Genomic DNA, 18,933 nt, shown 5'->3' with positions numbered 1-18,933 from the left:
TGGTAAATCCCCTTCTTTCCAGATTGAGTTTCGAGGGGAGCCTATTATTCATTAGGAGATATAAAGGTTTCTAATTCCTATACCACCCCATTTTTTGGGGGTACAGACTATTTTCCAGTTGATGAGATGAATTGGCTTTTTGCCTTCTAAGTTAGTCCACAGAAAATTTTTCTAAACCCTGTTTATTTCATAGATAACTCCATCTGACATCTTAAAGGACCCCATAATGAATTGGGGCATAACATTGAGGGTGGAGTTAATTAAAGTGATCCTTCCAGCAAGTGAGAGGGATTTTTTTTCCATCCAGCGAATCTAGTCTGTATCCTCTCACTAATATTCTTAAAAGTATCCATAGTAACCCTACCATTAATTATAGGGGCCCCTAAATAGTGGGAAGAATTGCTATCAATGGGGATACTAAGAATTCTGGATAGAGACATTCTTAGAGAAGCAGACCATAGATTTTGCAAAATTTGGGGCTTGGCCAGAGGCTTCCGCAAAGCCAGCAAGGATCCCCTTGATTTTAACACAGGCCGATATGGTGGTTTTTGAGAACATGAGACAATCGCCTACAAATTGTAGAATTGGGATTGTAGGGCCATCTTTTGGAAATTTTGCAGCCAATCGGATTACCCAGATCATCAACCCCTCTAATTAATTTTCTCATAAAAGCCTCATTACACAGTACAAAAATATAGGGAGAGAGAGGGTCCCCTTGTCTAATTCCTCTAGAAGGCTTAAATTCTTCTGTTGGGATTCCATTAATTAAAATATGATAAGAGATAGAGGTAATACATTCCATAACCCAAGAAATCCATCTAAGAAACCCAAATTTCTTGAGGGTTTCTTCTATATACTTCCACTCCAATCTGTCGTAAGCTTTTTCCATATCAACTTTACAAGCCATGGTTCCAGATTTGCCTTTCTTTTTTCTCATTACATGAAAGATCTCATGTGCAATGAGAATATTGTCATTGATCTGCCAATTAGGAACAAACGCACTCTGCATGGGGGGGGGGGGGGGGATAAGGCTATCTAAACTGTTTTACTTTGCTTGCCAAAATCTTTGCAATGATTTTATAAACTGCATTGCAAAGACTAATTGGACGGTAGTTATTCACAAATTCCAGATTTTTGCATTTGAGAACAAGGGTGATGAAAGTTTTGTATAGGATGCCACACATCCTTCCAGAGTGAAAGGACTTCACCACACCACAGATTTCGGTCCCCACAATATGCCAAAATTTTTTAAAGAAAAGGACATTAAGACCATCAGGTCCCGGGGCCTTTAAATCTTTAATTGAAGAAAGTTCTTCGAAGATTTTCCTTATTTGTTATCTCTCTTACGAGAAGATTATTTTGCTCCTCATTAACACAGTTTTTGATATCCATTAGGAAACTATCAATATTAGCCGTACCCTCTGTTTTGAACCTACTGATGAATTTCTCTTTGAAGAAACTCACAATGTCATCCTGTTCTCTTAACCAAACACCCTCATCATTTTTTGTCCCCATTATCCTATTTCTTGTTTTTCTAATAGTAGCAGACGTATGAAAGAATTTGTTATTCTGGTCTCCCAAACTGAACCTGATTTGACTCAAAGGTTTACCTCCCCCTATCTGTGGTTCAACGTAAACCGCAAAACATTCTCAAACTAAACAAGAAAGAAGCATGGATTAAAACGTTTCTGTTCTCCCTTGCTAATGTGTTTGATTTGAAAGAAGGTAACGAAGCACCCTAAAGGCATTTTCAGAAAACAATTACTTCCTTATAAAATAGCAAAATCATCTCTGATCTCCCCCAACAAATCATCATATGTACTTTGACCACATATAAGCAAATAGACTGATGCTTCTACCAGACAATTCAACCAAATTCTTAGAAAAAGATATCGACCCACCACTTTTTAATCATGAAAGCCACACTCCCCACTGCCCAGTACCTCTTTTGGTTTAAATTAAGAAGATATGCACTGTGAACGCGTCTTATCATGTATTAAAAGGTGCTATCAGTAGAGTCGAGGTGTTTCCTGTTAAACAGGAAAAAGAAAAAGACAAGGAAAAAGAAGGCAATTTTAACAATTTTAGAGGAGATGAAATTACCAGAGGAAAAAATGCACACCAAGCTTAACAGCGAGTGAGTGATCAAAAATACCGATGACCTCAAAGAAAGCGAACTTCCGCAGCTCTGCTTCAGCTCCTTTTTCCGTCAACCAGCCCTCGAAAACTCCTCGATCCAAAAGATAAGCAATTCTTTTCATAGTCATCTCCCTCTGCTGTTCCATCGACTGGTTATAATCCGGCGAAACGAAAACCTTTCCACCGGAATTTCTAGGGCAAAATAGCTTGCTTTGAATCATTAGTCCGAACAACCAGTCCCGGTCTTCGATGTTATGGCCGTCCATCAATTGTCGCATCTCTCTAACGTCAAAATCGAACTTCTCTGATAGCTCGGGGGGAGCGTATTGTAGACAAACAGATGACTCGAGAACAGGAGCAACGGAAGAATGTGAGCTCGAAGGTTGTTGAAGGTGTCTAGTTAGAACTTGAGCCCGCCACGAGACTCGATCCATGGATGACGAAGACGACGCCATTGATAGAGAAAAGCTCGAGCTCGAGAGTTACGGTTCTAGTAGGTGACTTATTATTACACAGATGTTCTGATCGGTAACAAAGATTGTTAGCAGGGAAGAGGAGAAAGAGGGAGAGAGCGAGGAGCCTTGAAGGACAGTTCGCAGGGAAGTTGGTAAACGAAAGCAATTTTTTTTTCCTTTTTTTAAGGCACAACGAAAGCAATTTTTGGAAGTAAGCATGTCGTTAAAGTTCTAACTTCTAGGTTACGCAAGTTAGCAGGGATCGGATGATCTGCTCCTCACTTAGACGCCTCACACCGACTTTACACGCACATCTACCCTGCATTAAGAACATCTCCGTACTTAAATATATTATAAGACGGGGTGCCTCACACCAATTTTTAATCATGATAAGACGCGTATCCACGCACCTTCTGTTCTGGTCAATGGCCGCCCTGTAGGAACAGATGTCTCCTGGTCAATGATCATCAGTTAACCACCCATCAAACCGCGCGAAAGGCGGATGACTAAGACCTGTACTGAACCGCACGAGGCTTTTCCTAAACCTTAAAAGTTTAAATTTGGAGAGCCCGGATGTCCTGCACTTATACCTCTTTTTATTTGCCTACACTAAGTTTGTGAAATGTGAGAAAGAGGTATGTTATTCCACGATTGCCGGTTGATGAATGATTTGTATGAGGAAGAAGATGAATTGTGTTTTTGTCTTTATTTGATATTTAAAAAAATAATTTATTTGAGAAATATTATTAAAAGTATTATTTTTATTAATATTATGGCTCAAAAGTTGTCATTATCAACTATAATCCCAATATTTTTAGCCATATATGATAAGGGTGCTCTCTCCATGTAGGAAATGGAATCTACTCGTGAGAGCAACCTAGTATACTATCATATAAATAATAGTAATTATTGATTATTACAATAATTTAATAAATATATCTTAATTAATGATTGTTACGGTAATTTAATAAATATGTAATTAGTGATTATTGATGATACGCAATCTGCTTGCTCTCTCGTGTCCAGTGACTGGACTCGAACAAGGTTCTGATCTGGCAGTGCCAAGCAAGTAACTATACGTCTGAGCTGTAAAGAACTGTAAAGAAAGAAAAATTGGAGTGCCTAGGTAGGTTTTACCCAAGGGAACACTCCGATGCTTAAGTCAGAATGGGGATTTCGTAGGAATGTATGAGAGAGCTTAAGTGCTTCAGTGTGCATACCTTTGTTTTGTGGATTTGGGGTCCTTTTATAGTTATTTAAGGCTCAAGTGCCATTAGGCAATGTCTCTGAGTCTCTAGTGAGGCTGTTTTTGCAGTTTAAGGTGTGCTAGCGTGTCAGTTGCTAGATTCGCGCAACGGTTATAGGTCTCCTGCGGGTCTTGTGGCACACGGTTCGACGAGCTGCTCCTATGGTCATAGTAACAGTTAGTGCCAGCGGAGGCATGGCGCACGGAACGGTTTAGGCAAGCTCATGTTGGCAGCGACCCAAGCTCGCCCATCTCGGCCACCCACCTGATGTTGGGTGTCACATGTTGACTTGTCGAGCTATCATGTTGACTTGGACGTTGTGTTGTCGACAACGTCCGCATGTCATTAGTTGAGCGGGGTGAACAAAATGCCCCTCATCAATTGCCCTCCACTCTCGAGCCGCTGTTTAGCTGGCAAAGAGAGTAGGACCTTCGAGGCGTTTTTTGTCTGCTCGCCTTTGCCGACAGATCAGCTCGCCCGGTTTGGGCTCGGTTTGAATCGCTTCTTCTAGAATCTTCTAGAGTTCTGAAGGAAAGGAGGTGACTTCGTGCGCACTGTGTCCATGGCGGGTGCTTCAAATTTAAATGTGTGCTTAAATTTGAATTTGAGTGCCATGCACTCATTTTTGAAGTTTTCAATTAGCGCGCTTAGGGGATGAGCCCGTACGCTGGATTCTTGATGTTGCCAGGCTGTCTCGCACCTATGCCATTGGATTCCTAGCAACGCGTCTCTGCTAGTTGCAGTTCCCATTTGGTCGTTGATTCCATCTTCTGCGAGCTATAAATATGGGTCCTTTGGTGAGGTCCCCACATACTTTACTGTTTTTGGATTTTTCCAAAGGAAGAGAGTGGTATGCAAGTTGGTCTCCAATGTTGATCTGCAGAGGCGAGCTCCATTTTTTTGTTGGCGAGCTCTAGTTTCTCCTTACCTCGAGTGTTGTCACTGTCATGCTTTGTTCCCTTTCATTTTTCTGGTGAGTATTTTTGTTTTTTTGCCATGTCTCATTGTTTTACTGAAGATAGGCCGTCCGGTAGTAGGTCAGATGATGAATTGAGCTCCTCTGGTGAGGGTTCATACGAGGTCTATTTTGATGATGCCCTAGTGGGCAAAAAGGAGGAGGTAGAGGCTGTAGTAGGTATGTCCAAGCCGACCTAGCTGTCTGGAGAGGAAATAGTTGAGATATGTCAGAGATACGAGATTTCCAACAAGTATCATTGGATTGAGCCTGTTGCTAGTCATTTCTCTTGGGACTATAGCCGAGAGGGGCTGTGCGTCTATGAGGAGTCATTGGCGGCTGGTCTCTGCTTCCCCCTTCACCCATTCATTACTGTTGTGTTGAGGCGCTACAGTAGTATATCACTGGGTCAGCTCGCCCCGAACGGGGTCAGAATGCTGGTAGGGTTGATCAGTTTGTGTTACCACCAGGGCTTTCCTTAAAGTCTTGAGGCCTTCTCGTGCTTAGTTCAGATGAAAAGAATTGCTGGCCCGTTCTGTTTCTACCTTCCCTTCCGCTGTGGGAGGAAGATCTTTGAATCCCCCAACAAAGTTAGGGGCTGGAAGAAGAGGAGGTTCTTTTTCCTTGAGAATGATGGCAGTTGGGGTGTTGTCACTGCCTAGTACAATAGTTGCCAGAAAGTTGTAGAGATGTCGAGCTGTAGGCTACTGTCCAACAACTCGTCTAGGAATGGGTTAGGATTGAGGAGTTTCTAGTCGATCCAATGCTTGTGTAGGCAGAACTGAGCCGTATAGGTGAGTCGGTTGTCAGGTCGCATATTGCATTTTTTCTTTAGGTCATACATCTACTTATTTCTTTTTCTTGTTAGCTCGGCTGCTGATAGTTTTGTCTTTATCCACAAGTATGGCGAGCTTGTCTTCAATCATGTCAGCTGAAGAGGAGTTGAGGTCTTCTCGTAAAAAGCACCGAGCTGAGCGCAGGTCATCCAAGAAGAAGGTTTCTTCATCTGGAACCCCTCCAATCGTCGATCTGGAGGGGGAAGGGGACCCGATGTGCACCAAGCAGCACCCACCTGAGCCCCAGGTCGCCCAGGAGGAGTGGGAGGTTGACACTTACGAGTTTGACATTCCCCCTTTATCCCTAGTATTCTTGACGTGTCTGTGATTGACCGGTCGAGCGATGCCTGCGTAGCTCTTCGGTTGGGTAGGGGGATACTTCTTCCTGAGGACATGCGGCAATTCAACGAGATGGACCTTGTTGAGATTGGGGCCCGATTGACCCAGTGTATCATCTAGGTTTGTTTCTTTTTATGCTAAAATCTCTTGATTTCTTTCTACGAGGCATCTTACTTCATTCTTGGTTTTCGTAGGCAAACACCTATAGCCAGGTCTTGTTGGACCGTGCTCACTCTGAGAAAAAGGAGAGGGCTAATATGCAATCTAACATTGGCCTACTTAATGCTGAGGTGCTGAGGTGCAGAGGCTCAGGATCGAATCGAAGGGGGAACGCTAGGAGCGCTAGCGCCTTTATCATGCGAACCTAAGTTTGTAGCGCGAGCTGACCCAATCCTGGCGCAAGTTAAGCGAGTCGTAGTCTAGGCATGCCCAGGAGGTTGACCGAGCTAGGGAGGAGGCTGTTACTTCTTACTTGTAGTCCCTCACATATGGGAAGCAGAGGGCAATGGATGGTATCCCTTTGATGAAGAGCAAGTTCAATTTGTCATCGTCATCTAAAGTCCCTGTATCCCAATCTCGATGTCAGATTCGTTACTACATGCAAGGTCTCGCGCGAGCTTGTTACGTAGGTGGATGAAGATCCCTTGAACCCAGAGGAGGAGGAGGAGGAGGAAGACAACAAAGAAGGGGTCAAGGAAGGAGGCGAGGCCCAGGATGATGACGGTGGTGACGAGTAGCTCGACGGGTGGTCTTGGTGGAGATGGTGGTGGTTTTCCTTACTGTTTCGGGGGCTTCATGCTCCTGTAAGATTTACGGGGCCTGCGTGCCCTATATTGTCTGAACTTATTGAACTTTTTCTTTCTCTTTTTCTTCTTCTCTCGTTTTTTTTTAGTGACCACTTGGTCCGCTTTCTTGTAAGGCCATTTGGCCCTCCTTTTTGTTAATAGAAGTAGTTGTTCTTTGTAGTACCTTCTTTTTGTTTTGGCTAATCTCTACGTTGTTCAGCTCGCTTCTGTTGAGGAGTATAACTCTACTATTCTTCAATGCTAAACTACTAGGTGTTTAGCTCACACCTCCTTTGCTAGTGCCAAGCCAGTCAACAGTGCCTCATATTCGGCGTCATTATTCGAAGCTCGGAATTGGAACCGGAGCGCGTACTCCAGCTTCATATTGCTAGGTCCATAAAATATTAACTCAGCTCTGCTCCCACCCTGGTTGGACAAGCCATCCACATGAAGTATCCAGGGCTCCTCGTCCTAGCTCACTATCTCGTGAGCTAGAGGTGGTGTTGGACTCGATGAAGCTTCTACTTACAGCTTTGTCGCTTTGGGGGTAGCGAGCTGAAGGTACACTCGACAATGAAATCTGCCAGGACCTGTACGTTTATTACCGTATGCGGTTCGTATTAGATATCATATTCACTAAGCACAATTGCCCATTTAGTAAGTCTTCCCGAGACCTCAGGTTTCTGAAGAACTTGCTTTAGAGGTCGATCAGTCAAAACTATAATTTGGTGTGGGCCTGGAAATATGGCCTTAGCTTTTGAGCGGCTAGCACCAGTGCAAAGGCGAGCTTCTCTATGTTGGGGTACCTTGTTTCTGCCGTGTGGAGGACTTTGCTTACGTAGTACACCAATTGTTGTATTTTGTCAACTTCTTTTATCAGGACTAAGCTAACCACCTCACCACTTGCAGAGAGGTAGAGTTTGAGTTCATCTCCGGTCTCAGGTCTAGTTAGCAGGAGAGGCGAACTGAGGTATTGCTTCAGCTCGTCAAAGGCGAGCTGACAATCCTCAGTCCACTCGAAGGCTTGGTTTTTCTTTATAGCCTTGAAGAAGGGAAGGCACTTCCCAGCTGATTTAGACATAAATCGGTTCAAAGCTGCTACCCGTCCGGTTAATCTTTGGGTCTCCTTAACCAAGATAGGTGGTCTCATGTCTAAGATAGCTTGGATTTTTCGGGATTTGTCTTTATACCACGTTGGCTGACGATGTAAACCAGGAACTTACCCGAGGTCACACCGAAAGCACACTTGTTTGGGTTCAACTTTAAATTATGCTTTCTCAAAACATTGAACACAAGATCTAAATCAGAAATCAAATTCTTTGAAAAAAGAGTCTTTACAACCATGTCATCCACGTGACATTCTACTTTATCACCAATTAAATCGGAAAAAACAGAATTAACAAGTCGTTGGAAGGTTTGCCCCAGCATTTTTCATACCAAAGGGCATGACCTTGTAATAGTACAAGCCCGTTTCAGTAATAAAAGCAGTCTTCTCCTGGTTTTTTGGATCCATTAGGATCTGGTTATAGCCTGAATAGGCGTCCATGAAGTTGAGCAGCTCGAATCTTGAGGTCGCATCCACCAGGCGGTCTATGCTAGGTAAAGAAAAGCTGTCTTTCGGACAAGCTCGGTTCGGGTTTGTATAGTCTATGCACATTCGCCACTTGTCGTTCGCCTTCTTTACCAAAACTGGATTCACTATCTAGCTCGAGTGTTGGACTTCCTTCACAAAGTCCGCTGCTAGCAGCTTTCCCACCTCCTCATCTACTATGTGCCACCTTTCCATGGCGAGGTTTCTCTTCCTCTGCCAGATGAGTCTAACTATAGATTCAACGTTTAGTTTCTGAGTTATTAATCTAGGGTCTATGTCGGACTCCACTAGAAAGTCATGCTCAAAGTGCATTGTTTGAGGAGGCAAGCCTGCCTCCACCGGTAATCTCACTCTGCCAACTGGGCGAACTACTTCCCCACTAAAACCTACTAGTGGGATATCCGCGGGTTGTAGGTCGGATTTATTGAGATCCATCCTCTTAAAGGCTTCTATAAACAAAATATCTGCCGAGTTGTCGGACTCCACTAAAATCCTCTTCACCCCGAAGTCATTTATCAGTTGTTTTACAACCAGTGCATCGTCGTGTGGGTATTGGATCCCGCGCATATCATCCTCAATGAAGTAGGTTACTTCCTCTTTCTGGGGACGCTTGAATGGATTGCCATCTTCTTGTTCCAACTCCCTTACTGCATTTCTACTTGCTGATGATGTGCAACCAACAACTATTGATCCTCCTGTGATTACATTAATGGTCCCTCGGACCTGCCTTTCCTGCGATTGCTGATTGTGGGGAGCTGGCTCCTGCTGTCTGCTGGCTCGGGGCACTTTCCCGCTGGTTCCCTCATCAGGTCACCGTTCCTCTTTTACGAAATGCCTCAGGTAGCATCTTTTGATGAGATCTTCGATTTCATTCTTTAAATTCCAACAATTTTCTATGTCATGTCCTACGTCTTTGTGAAAATGGCAGTATTTTTTTGGGTTTCGGGTGGTGGGATCTCCCCTCATCTTGGGTGGCCATTTCACATAGTCATTGGACTTGATTTGCATTAAGATTTCCTTCCTCTTGGTATTCAGTGGAGTGAATGTCCTATTATATGCTGGTGGGGTGGCTGATTATCTGTTCAACCCCTTAGCTGGCAACTTGCTTCTTCGGCGTGGTGAGCTGCTACACCTACTTCTTAACAACTTGCTCCTCCTGGGAGACTTACTCCTTCGTTTAGTTTTGTTTGTACTGTATTCTTCCTCAATTTGTTTCCTTTTCCCGTTCTGGTCAGACTCTAATCCTACAGCCTCTTCCGCCTTGATGAATTTGTGAGCTACATCAAGGAACGTGTCCATGGTAGCTGGTGGGTGTAAGTTAAACTCCCATTTCAGCTTGTGATGTTTCACTCCTTTCTTTGTTGCGATAAGCTGTACAGTGGGATCCAGGTCTGGTATCTGTAGACGCTCAATGTTGAACCTCCTGATGTAATCCCTTACTGTTTCATTTGGCTTTTGGACAATGTTAAACAGTCAGGTTGTCGATTTGGATTAGTCTCTTGCTAGTGGCGAATTGGTTGATGAAAAGCTTGGAGAACTAGTCCCAATTTCTTATGGAACCAGGAGTCAATATGGAGTACCAGAGCCAGACTTCTTCTTTTAGTGTTGTTGGGAATGCTATACACATGTTGGCATCGTTTGCTCCATGAAGGACCATGAGGGCCTAGAAGCTATTTGCGTGCTCCATCGGGTCTGTCTTACCTCTGTAAGACTCCAGAGTCGGGGCCGGAAATTCTTTGGTCTTGGGGCTTTAAGAATTTTAGGGGCCAGTGGGGTTTCTCGCGTCAGGCAAGGTGGTTCAGAGAGGGAAACCATCATGTTGGTAGCAACATTGTTTTCCCCGTGTTGGATTTCACTGCTTGCGTAGGCGAGCTGAATCTTCCTTCTGGCATGGTGCATGCACTTCTTGTGCTTCTTGGTACCTTCAGTCGAGCTGGCGACGTCGGTCCCAACAGGAACCTCTGTATTGTTATTGATTATTTAATAAAATATTATAATTACTTGTCATTACTGATAAATATTGTTAATTTAATTTAATTTTGGTAATTATTAATTTAATGAATATTATTAATAAATCCTATTTATAAATTTAATATTTACTGTTATATTAAAAATAATTAAATAATATTATTAAAACTATCATTAATGATTATTTAATTAAATAGTGTAATTACTTACTATTATTGATAAATGTTGTTAAAAATGTCCTGATAACCGATGGTTCGACTGTCTGGCTTGAACGGATGGCCCGTTCTGACAACAAAATTTACAAGCAAAAAATTACGGAACCATTCTCGCCACCGGTTTTCGGGTCGATGGTTTGATAATCTGATTTGAACGGATGGTCCATTTTGAAAACAAAAATTATAGGCAAAAAATTGAGTTTGCGAGGTCCATTAAGTAGTATAATACCTGTTATGTCGTTCAAGTGTGCGACTCATACGACCTAAAAATGGAACCTTTCTGGCCACTGTTTTTGGGCCAAGGATTCGACCGTTCGGTTCAAACGGACGACCCATTCTAACAACAAAAAATTACAAGCAAAAAATGAAGGAATGGAAAGATCCATCATATGGACGCCCGGATAAAGCGGAATAGAATGGGCGAATTTCAAAAATTTCTTTCCTTCTTACAACAGGGAATCGCATTCCCTATTTTAGAAAACTAATTTTTAAGGATCAATCTTGAACAAAATAGTAGGAAATGGAAATACCTGATACGAAGAATTATTATCCCCCAACGAAGGTGTTCATGCCTAGAAAAGTCACCAAAGACTACTCCCACTGAAGATGGCACAGTGTAGGACGGAGCAGAATCAACAACATTCTTCACAAGAACTGGATCCTTCGCAAAAACCCACTGGACGACAGGTGAGCACAACTTCTTTTCAGTTCTTTTACAAAGAACTGAAATCAAGAATGCTTCTTGATAATTCCCACGTGAGTGGAGATGAAATGCTAATGGCGGCAGCAGTAGGAAGGAGGCGACAGAAAGAAATTGGCGCAGTCTCACTGTACGCTGATTTCTCTCTTCTGTATTGTATCTGTATCTCAGATGAATGTTTTTAGAGGCTGCCGTCCCCTCCTCCTTTTATAACCCTAAAGGGATCAGCTCCTAATCCAATTAGGAGATGTTGATCCCTTTAAGTGATAAGGTAGAGTCCTTATCTAATCTGCAGATCATGATCAACCCTCCTAATTTGATTAGGAGTTTCCAGTTTTGAATCATATTCAAATCTAAACTCTTACTGAGTGGATAGGGACTTTCCCTTATCCTTTAAGGTTGGTTCATATCTTAGATTCGCCCCATTCAAGCCAATCTAATTAGCCCAGCTCGTATTGGGCTTTTGGCCCATTAAGTGTATGTGCTCACTTAAGCCTTCCAAATTGCTGCCTAATTGGGCTTTTTCTGTATGGCGTGGGACCCAAACGTTGATCTACACATCAGCCACAAGGGTTCGGCCTAGCCTATGTCACAAGGCCTAGCCGAATTCACTAGAAAGCCCAGTGAACCCCTTGAGCCCATCATATGGATTCTATGGGCCCAACGCTTACACTAAGTGGTCCTTGGGCCAAACCACCTTGTAACACCCAAGGACTGTGGGCAGATGCAAGATTAGCCCATCAGGTTTAACCCTCAATGGCCTTACACTTAACTTCTTAGCCCATAATGATCAAACCCTGCCCGACAAGGAAGACCTCTCCCCCAATTGCAAGGTACAATGCTGCACTCTCCTCTTACATGGACCCCGGGGATTAAAACCTTTTGCAAACAATTTTGGAAACCTATATATATATATATCGTATAAATATATTTTGCAAAACAAAATTTCAATGATTGAAATCAACTGCCGGCAGTTTTGGTTTCCATCAGAGAGAGTGCATTTCCCCGATCATTACATTTGTCCGACAAAGGGGCTGATGCTATCACTATGATTACCCACTCAGATTGGTTCATGAACCATCTCAACATACCCAGGTTTTGACCCCCTCTAAGGGTCTCATTGATTGGAATATCAAAGATGGCCCAATTCACCACCTGGTGCGGTACCATAATCGAGTCTAAGAGTCAGGTGTAACATTTCAGTTTTGCCTGCTAATCGCCAAGGTCCAGGGCAATACTGGAATTCTAGTCCGGTTCAAAGGTCTTAAGCTGATCCCACACTACATGTACCTCGGGTCTCACCCTAGTGGCAGAGACAGGCCACCCCAACCGACTTGGCAGTACATCAATGTCAGCCTCATCAGGATAGGTCTCCCTAGACCGACCCACTGGCTGTGAACATTCTAAACCAACACAAGTCTCATAAGTGTTTGGTTTTAAGGGTAGTACACAGAAACACACCACATGACATGAATCAAATATGCACTTTATTCATTTACAATAAATGCCATAAGTACATCAAACTGATTGGAGCTAAGGGCATACAAAACTGTCTAATAGCTCCCACTTGCACTTAGGTCCAAGTGGCTTAGTTAATGGGTCTACAACATTCTCCGCTGAAGCTACCTTCTGAATCAAGACGTTCCCTCTACCAACAATCTCCCGCAGTACGTGGTACTTCCTCTCGATGTGCTTGGACTTCGAGTGGGCTCGTGGCTCCTTAGCCTGAGCAATGTCCCCATTGTTGTCGCACAGCAACGGGATTGGTGATGTGCTGGATGGAACTACTCCCAACTCTTGGATGAATTTTTTCTTCCACACGGCTTCCTTGCCAGCCTCGCTTGCGGCAATGTATTCGGCTTCGGTTGTGGAATCCGCCGTTGACCCCTGTTTGCTGTTTTTCCAGCAAACCGCACACGATCCTATTGTGAATATGTAACCAGATGTAGACTTTCTTTCAAATGGGTCTGAATGGAAGTCGGCATCGGTATACCCTTGAATCTGTAGTAATGTACCATCGAATAGTAGACAAAACTCTTTTGTCCTATGAAGGTACTTAAGTATGCATTTAACAGCGGTTCAATGCTCCTGCCCTAGGTTGGCCTGAAATCTGCTTACTATACTCACCGCGTGAGCAATATCGGGGCAAGTGCACAACATGGAATACATGATGCTCCCCACGGCTGAGGCATAGGGAACATTTTTCATGTCCTCGATCTCCTCAGATGTCTTGGGAGACATCTTCTTGGAGAGAGTAACTCCGTGCTTGAAAGGAACGTTTCACTTCTTGGAGTTCTCCATGTTGTACCTTTTGACAATTTTGTCAATGTAAGTAGATTTTGAAGGGATGAGAGATCCATCGTATGGACGCCCAAATCTTGTGGAATAAGGTGGGCAAATTTCAAAAAATTTCTCTCCCTTTCAACTGGGAATCGAATTCACTATTTAGAAAATCATATTTTCAAGGATCAATCTTGAACCATAAACTGAACTAGATCTGAACCAAAAGGAGTAGGAGAGAGGTATACCTGATACAGAGAAATATTATCTCTCAATGAAGGTGTTCACGCCCAAGGAATGATCCAAAGACTGCTCCCACTAAAAATGGCGCAATGTAGGATGAAGCAGAATCAGCAGTGTTCTTCTCCAAGAACTCTGTCCTTCGCAATAAACAACAGGATGGCACTTGAGCACTACTTCCTATCAATCCTTTCACAAAGAACTGATATCAAGATCGAACCTTGGCTTTTTCCACAACTGGAGATCGAACTGGAAAACTAGGTGGCAAGAACAAGGAGGCGGCAAGAAAGAATTCTACAGAGTTGCTTAATTCTTCCTTTTGTGATTTCAGCTCTGAAGAGGATGTGAGTATTGTTAGACAGTTTTGTATGCCCTTAGCTTCAATCTGATTTGATGTACTTTTGATATTTAGTGTAAATAAATAAAGTGCATGTTTGATTCATGTTCTTTGGTATAATTCTGTGTAAGACCCTAAAACTGGACACTTATAGAGACTTGTGTTTGTTTTAAATGTTCACAGCCATTGGATAAGTCTGGGGAGATTTTTCTTGCCAAGGCTGGTACTAGTGTGCCACCAAGTGTTGGGATGGCCTGTCTCGGCCACCAGGGTAAGACCCAAGGCACATGCAGTATGGGATTACTCGAATCCCTAAACCGGACCAGATTTCCAGTATTGCCCTAGACCTTGGAGACAGATGGGCTAAACTGGAAAGTTACACCTGACCCTTAGACTCGATTATGACACTTCACTAGGTGTCGGATCAGGCTGTCTTTGATATGCCAATCCATGAGATCCTTAGTGGGGATCAAAACCTGAGTATGTTGGGACAGTCTGAGAATTCATCTGAGTGGGTGATTATAGTGATAGGATCAACCCCTTTGTCGGACAAAGGTAATGATTGGGAATGCACTTTCTCTGATGGAAACCAAACTGCCGGCAGTTGATTTCAATCGTTGGAATTTTGTTTTGCAAAATTAATATATACATATATATTTGTACGGTTTCAAAATGTTTGCAAATGGTTTTAATTCCTGGGATCCATGTGAGTGGAGAGTGCGGCACTGTTCCTTGCAGCCAAGGGAGAGGTCCTCTCTTGTTGGGCAGTGCTTGACCATTAAGGGCTGAGAGGTTAAGTGTAAGACCATTTAGGATAGTACCTGATGGGCTAATCTTGCACCTGCCCACAGTCCTTGGGTTTTTATAAGATGGCTTGGCCTTGGGACCACTTAATGTAAGTGTTGGGCCCATAGGGTCCATGTGATGGGCTCAGGGGTTCATTGAGTTTTTTAGTGAATTTGGTTCGGCCTTGTAATAAAGGCTGGGCCGAACCCATGTGACTGGTGTGTAGATCAATGCTTGGGTCCCACGCCATACAAAAAAGCCCAACTAGGCAGTAGATTGGAAACTAGTTAAGCACTGAACACTTAATGGGCCAAAAGTTCATTTCGAGCTGGACTGATATGATCACCCATATATGGGGCGGATCTGAGATTAATGTTAGCAAAACTATTGGGCCTTTAACCTTATCCACTTTGGGAGACCAAATTCAAATCACATTTGAATCAGGTAACCTCTTGATAAGATTAGGAGCAAGCTAACTTAATCTGCAGATGGGATTAAGATAATCATCTATCAAAATACTAATTTGGATAACTCCTAATTAGGAGGTTTCTTAATCAAGAAGAAAAGAGGAGAAACCCTAAGAGAAAAATATCAGATTTCGAACCAAGGATTGTAAGCAAGAAAGCATCCTGCGAACTGTGATCAGATCTCATTCTCACTGCAGAGAGAAGAGAAGCAATTCGGCCATCTTCGCCCCAGGAGTTCTCCTCCAGCCGCCGCCATTCCTTCTGGCAAGATTTGATCTTCACAGAAGGAAGAAATCAAGAAATCAATTGTTGACATCAGTCTTGCAGAAAAAGACTGAAAAAGATTTGGTGCTCAGAGTTTCCAGAGGATTCTTGAGAAGGATCCAGTGTGTAGGACGCGCTCTGCTAGTTCCGTTCCAGATACAACTGTGTCATCTTCAGCAGGAGCGGATCTTGGTGTCCTTTTTGGGCGTGAACACCAACTTTGGGAGATACTACTTCTCTGGATCAGGTATAATTCCTCCCTTCCCTTTTGGTTCAGATCTTGTTCGATTATGGTTCAAGTAGGATTTTTGAATATTGTAATTTAAATTTAGGGAATACGATTCCCAGTTGAGAGAAGGTAGGAAAATTTTTGAAATTCGTCCACCCGTTCCGCAATCTTTATGGCATCCATTAGATGAATCCTACCATTCTTTCAAGTATGTATCTCTAAAGGCTGCCGCCCCTTCCATCTTTTGTAATCCTAAAAGATCAGCTCCTAATACAATTAGGAGTTGTTGATCCAAATCATATTTGGATCAGACATCCTTTTAGGTGATAAGGATAAACCCTTATCTTATCTGCAGATTAGATCAGCCTTCTCCTAATCTCATTAGGAGGTTTCTAGATCTGAATCATATTTAGATCTGGACTCTCTGAGTGGATAGGGTTAGGACCCTATCCTATCTGCTGATCCATCTCAGAATTTGCCCATATTTAACTCATTAAATAAGTGCAGTTCGAAATGGGCTTTAGGCCCATTAAGCTTATGTGCTCACTTTGCCTTCCTAACTGCTGCCCAGTTGGGCTTCCTTGTATGGTGTGGGACCGAAGCATTGATCTACACATCAGCCACATGGGTTCGGCCCAGCCTTTGTTACAAGGCCTGGCCGAATACACTGTTGTGGACAGTGCACCCCCTGAAACCCATCCAATGGGCTCTATGGGCCCAACACTTACCCTAAGTGGTCCCTGGGCCAAGCCACCTTGTAACACCTAGGGACTGTGGGCAGATGCAAGATTAGCCCATCAGGCATTACCCTCAATGGTATTACACTTAACCTCTCAGCCCATAATGATCAACCACTGCTCGACAAGAGAGGACCTCTCCCTCGACTGCAAGGAACAGTGTTGCACTCTCTGCTTATATGGATCCGGGAATTAAAACCTTTTGCAAACATTTTAGAAACCATAATATATATACTTTTATCTCTCATATAAAATATATTTTGCAAAACAAATCTCAACGATTGAAATCGGCTGCCGGCAGTCTTGGTTTCCATTAGTGAGAGTGCATCCTCGATCATTACCTTTGTCCGACAAAAGGGCTGATCCCGTCACTATGATCACCCACTCAGATGAATTCTTAGACTGTCCCAACATACCCAGGTTTTGACCCCCGCTAACGATCTCACTGATTGGTACATCAAAGACAACCAAATCCGACACCTAGTGCAATATCATAATCGAGTGTAGGGGTCGGGTGTAATTTTCCAATTTTGCCCAGTAATCTCCACGGTCCAGGGCACTACTGGAAATCTGGTCAAGTTCAAAGATTCAATTAATCCTACACTGTATGTGCCTAGGGTGTCACCCTAGCAGATGAGACAGGCCACCCCAACCGACTTGGTGGCACAACAGTGTCAGCCTTATCAGGATGGGTCTCCCCAGATTGACCCCCTGGCTGTGAACATTCTAAACTAACATGAGTCTCATTATATGTCCAGTTTAAGGGTATTACACAGAAACATACCAAGGGAACATGAATCAAATATGCACTTTTATTCATTTACAATAAACTCATAAAGTACATCATTCTGATTGAAGCTAAGGGCATACAAAACTGTCCAACAGATTGGGATAATCCTATTATCTGCTTCGATCTATCTCTATAGAGTCGAAGACCTAGTATATAAGACGTTTCTCCAAGATATTTCTTGGAGAATTGCTGTGAAAGCCATACTTTGACCGAGGTCAACATTCCCACATCATTCCCAATGAGTAGGTATCATCCACATACCAAGAACGTAACCTTATCCCCACTGGACTTCCTATATACACAGGGCTCATCTGGGTTCTGCTCAAAATCAAACGTTTTGACGGCAGAGTCAAATCGGATGTTCTAACTCTTAGAAGGTTGCTTAAGTCCATATACGGATCTATTAAGTTTATATGTCATGTGTTCCTGACCAGCAGCAATGAAGCCTTGCGGCTGCTACATGTAGATATCTTTAATAAGATCTCCATTCAGGAACGCGGTTTTGACATCCATTTGCCAAATCCCGAAGTCATGGAATGTTGTTACAGCTAGCAGGATCCTAATGGATTTAAGCATGGCCACAGGCAAAAAGGTTTCCTCATAATCGATGCCCTCTTTCTGAGTATACCCTTTCGCCACCAAGCGAGCCTTGTAGGTCTCAACATTGCCGTCGGGGCCCTTCTTCCCTTATAGATCCATTTGCAGCCAATTGCTTTTATCCCAGCGGGCAGATCTACTAGAGTCCAGACTCCATTGGCCACCATTGAGTCCATCTCAGCTCTCATGACATCTACCCACTTTTGGGAATTTATGTCCAACATAGCTTCCGCCTAAGTCACGGGATCCTCCTCACTAGTCAAGGCTTCCACTAGGTAACTATCCTGGTCATAACCATAACGGACTGGTGGCCGGGATACCCGGGTAGATCTTCTAGGTTGGTCACTACCTGGAACATGTGGGACATCTCCCACTACTCCTAAACTCTTTTCATCAAGAACAACTTCCTGACGATGATTGTTTATGATGTAATCATCCTCCAAGAAATGGGCATTCCGACTACAGAACACCTTCTGTTCCTCTGGGTTATAGAATAGATAGCCCATAGAGCTTTTGGGGTAGCCTACAAATAGGCAACGACCGGTTCGGGATTCCAATTTGTTCGGGCTCGTTCTTTTAACATGTGCCGAACAACCCTAAATCTTCAAATGTCTGACACTTGGTTTCTTTCCGCTCCAAAGTTCATATGGAGTGTTCGGAACCGATTTGGTTGGAACCCTATTCCGCACGTAAACCACAGTCTCTAATGTGTATCCCCAAAAGGATGTGGGTAAACTCCAAGTGTGCGAGAAGTGACCGGACCATATCAAGTAAGGTCCTATTCCTCATCTCTGAAACACCGTTAGGTTGTGGTGTAGCAGGAGGAGATAACTGTGATACTATCCCGTTGACCTTTAGGTAGTCCCTGAATTTGTCAGAGAGATACTCGCCACCTCGATCGGATTGAAGGGTTTTAATTTCTCTCCCTAACTGTTTTCTCGACCTCTTGTCTAAACTCCTTGAACTTTTCTAAGGA

At 43.3% G+C, this 18,933-nt stretch overlaps 1 protein-coding gene across 1 annotated transcript in view; it reads right to left on the bottom strand.

Annotated features, from left to right (window-relative positions):
• The window catches only part of LOC104613189 (acyl-coenzyme A oxidase 3, peroxisomal-like), a 36,915-nt gene extending 34,121 nt beyond the window's left edge, over window positions 1-2,794 (bottom strand). Inside the window, exon 1 of the mRNA XM_010280913.3 lies at window positions 2,104-2,794. Within this exon, the coding sequence (XP_010279215.1) occupies window positions 2,104-2,594 (491 nt within the window). The 5' untranslated portion in view covers window positions 2,595-2,794. The remainder of the gene's footprint in view (window positions 1-2,103) is intronic.
• Window positions 2,795-18,933: the final 16,139 nt, after the last annotated feature.

The sequence above is a fragment of the Nelumbo nucifera genome, chromosome 1, assembly GCF_055504915.1.
Source record: "Nelumbo nucifera cultivar China Antique chromosome 1, China Antique-T2T, whole genome shotgun sequence".
Classification (NCBI taxonomy): domain Eukaryota; kingdom Viridiplantae; phylum Streptophyta; class Magnoliopsida; order Proteales; family Nelumbonaceae; genus Nelumbo; species Nelumbo nucifera.
This window is presented reverse-complemented; position numbering and strand designations above follow the sequence as displayed.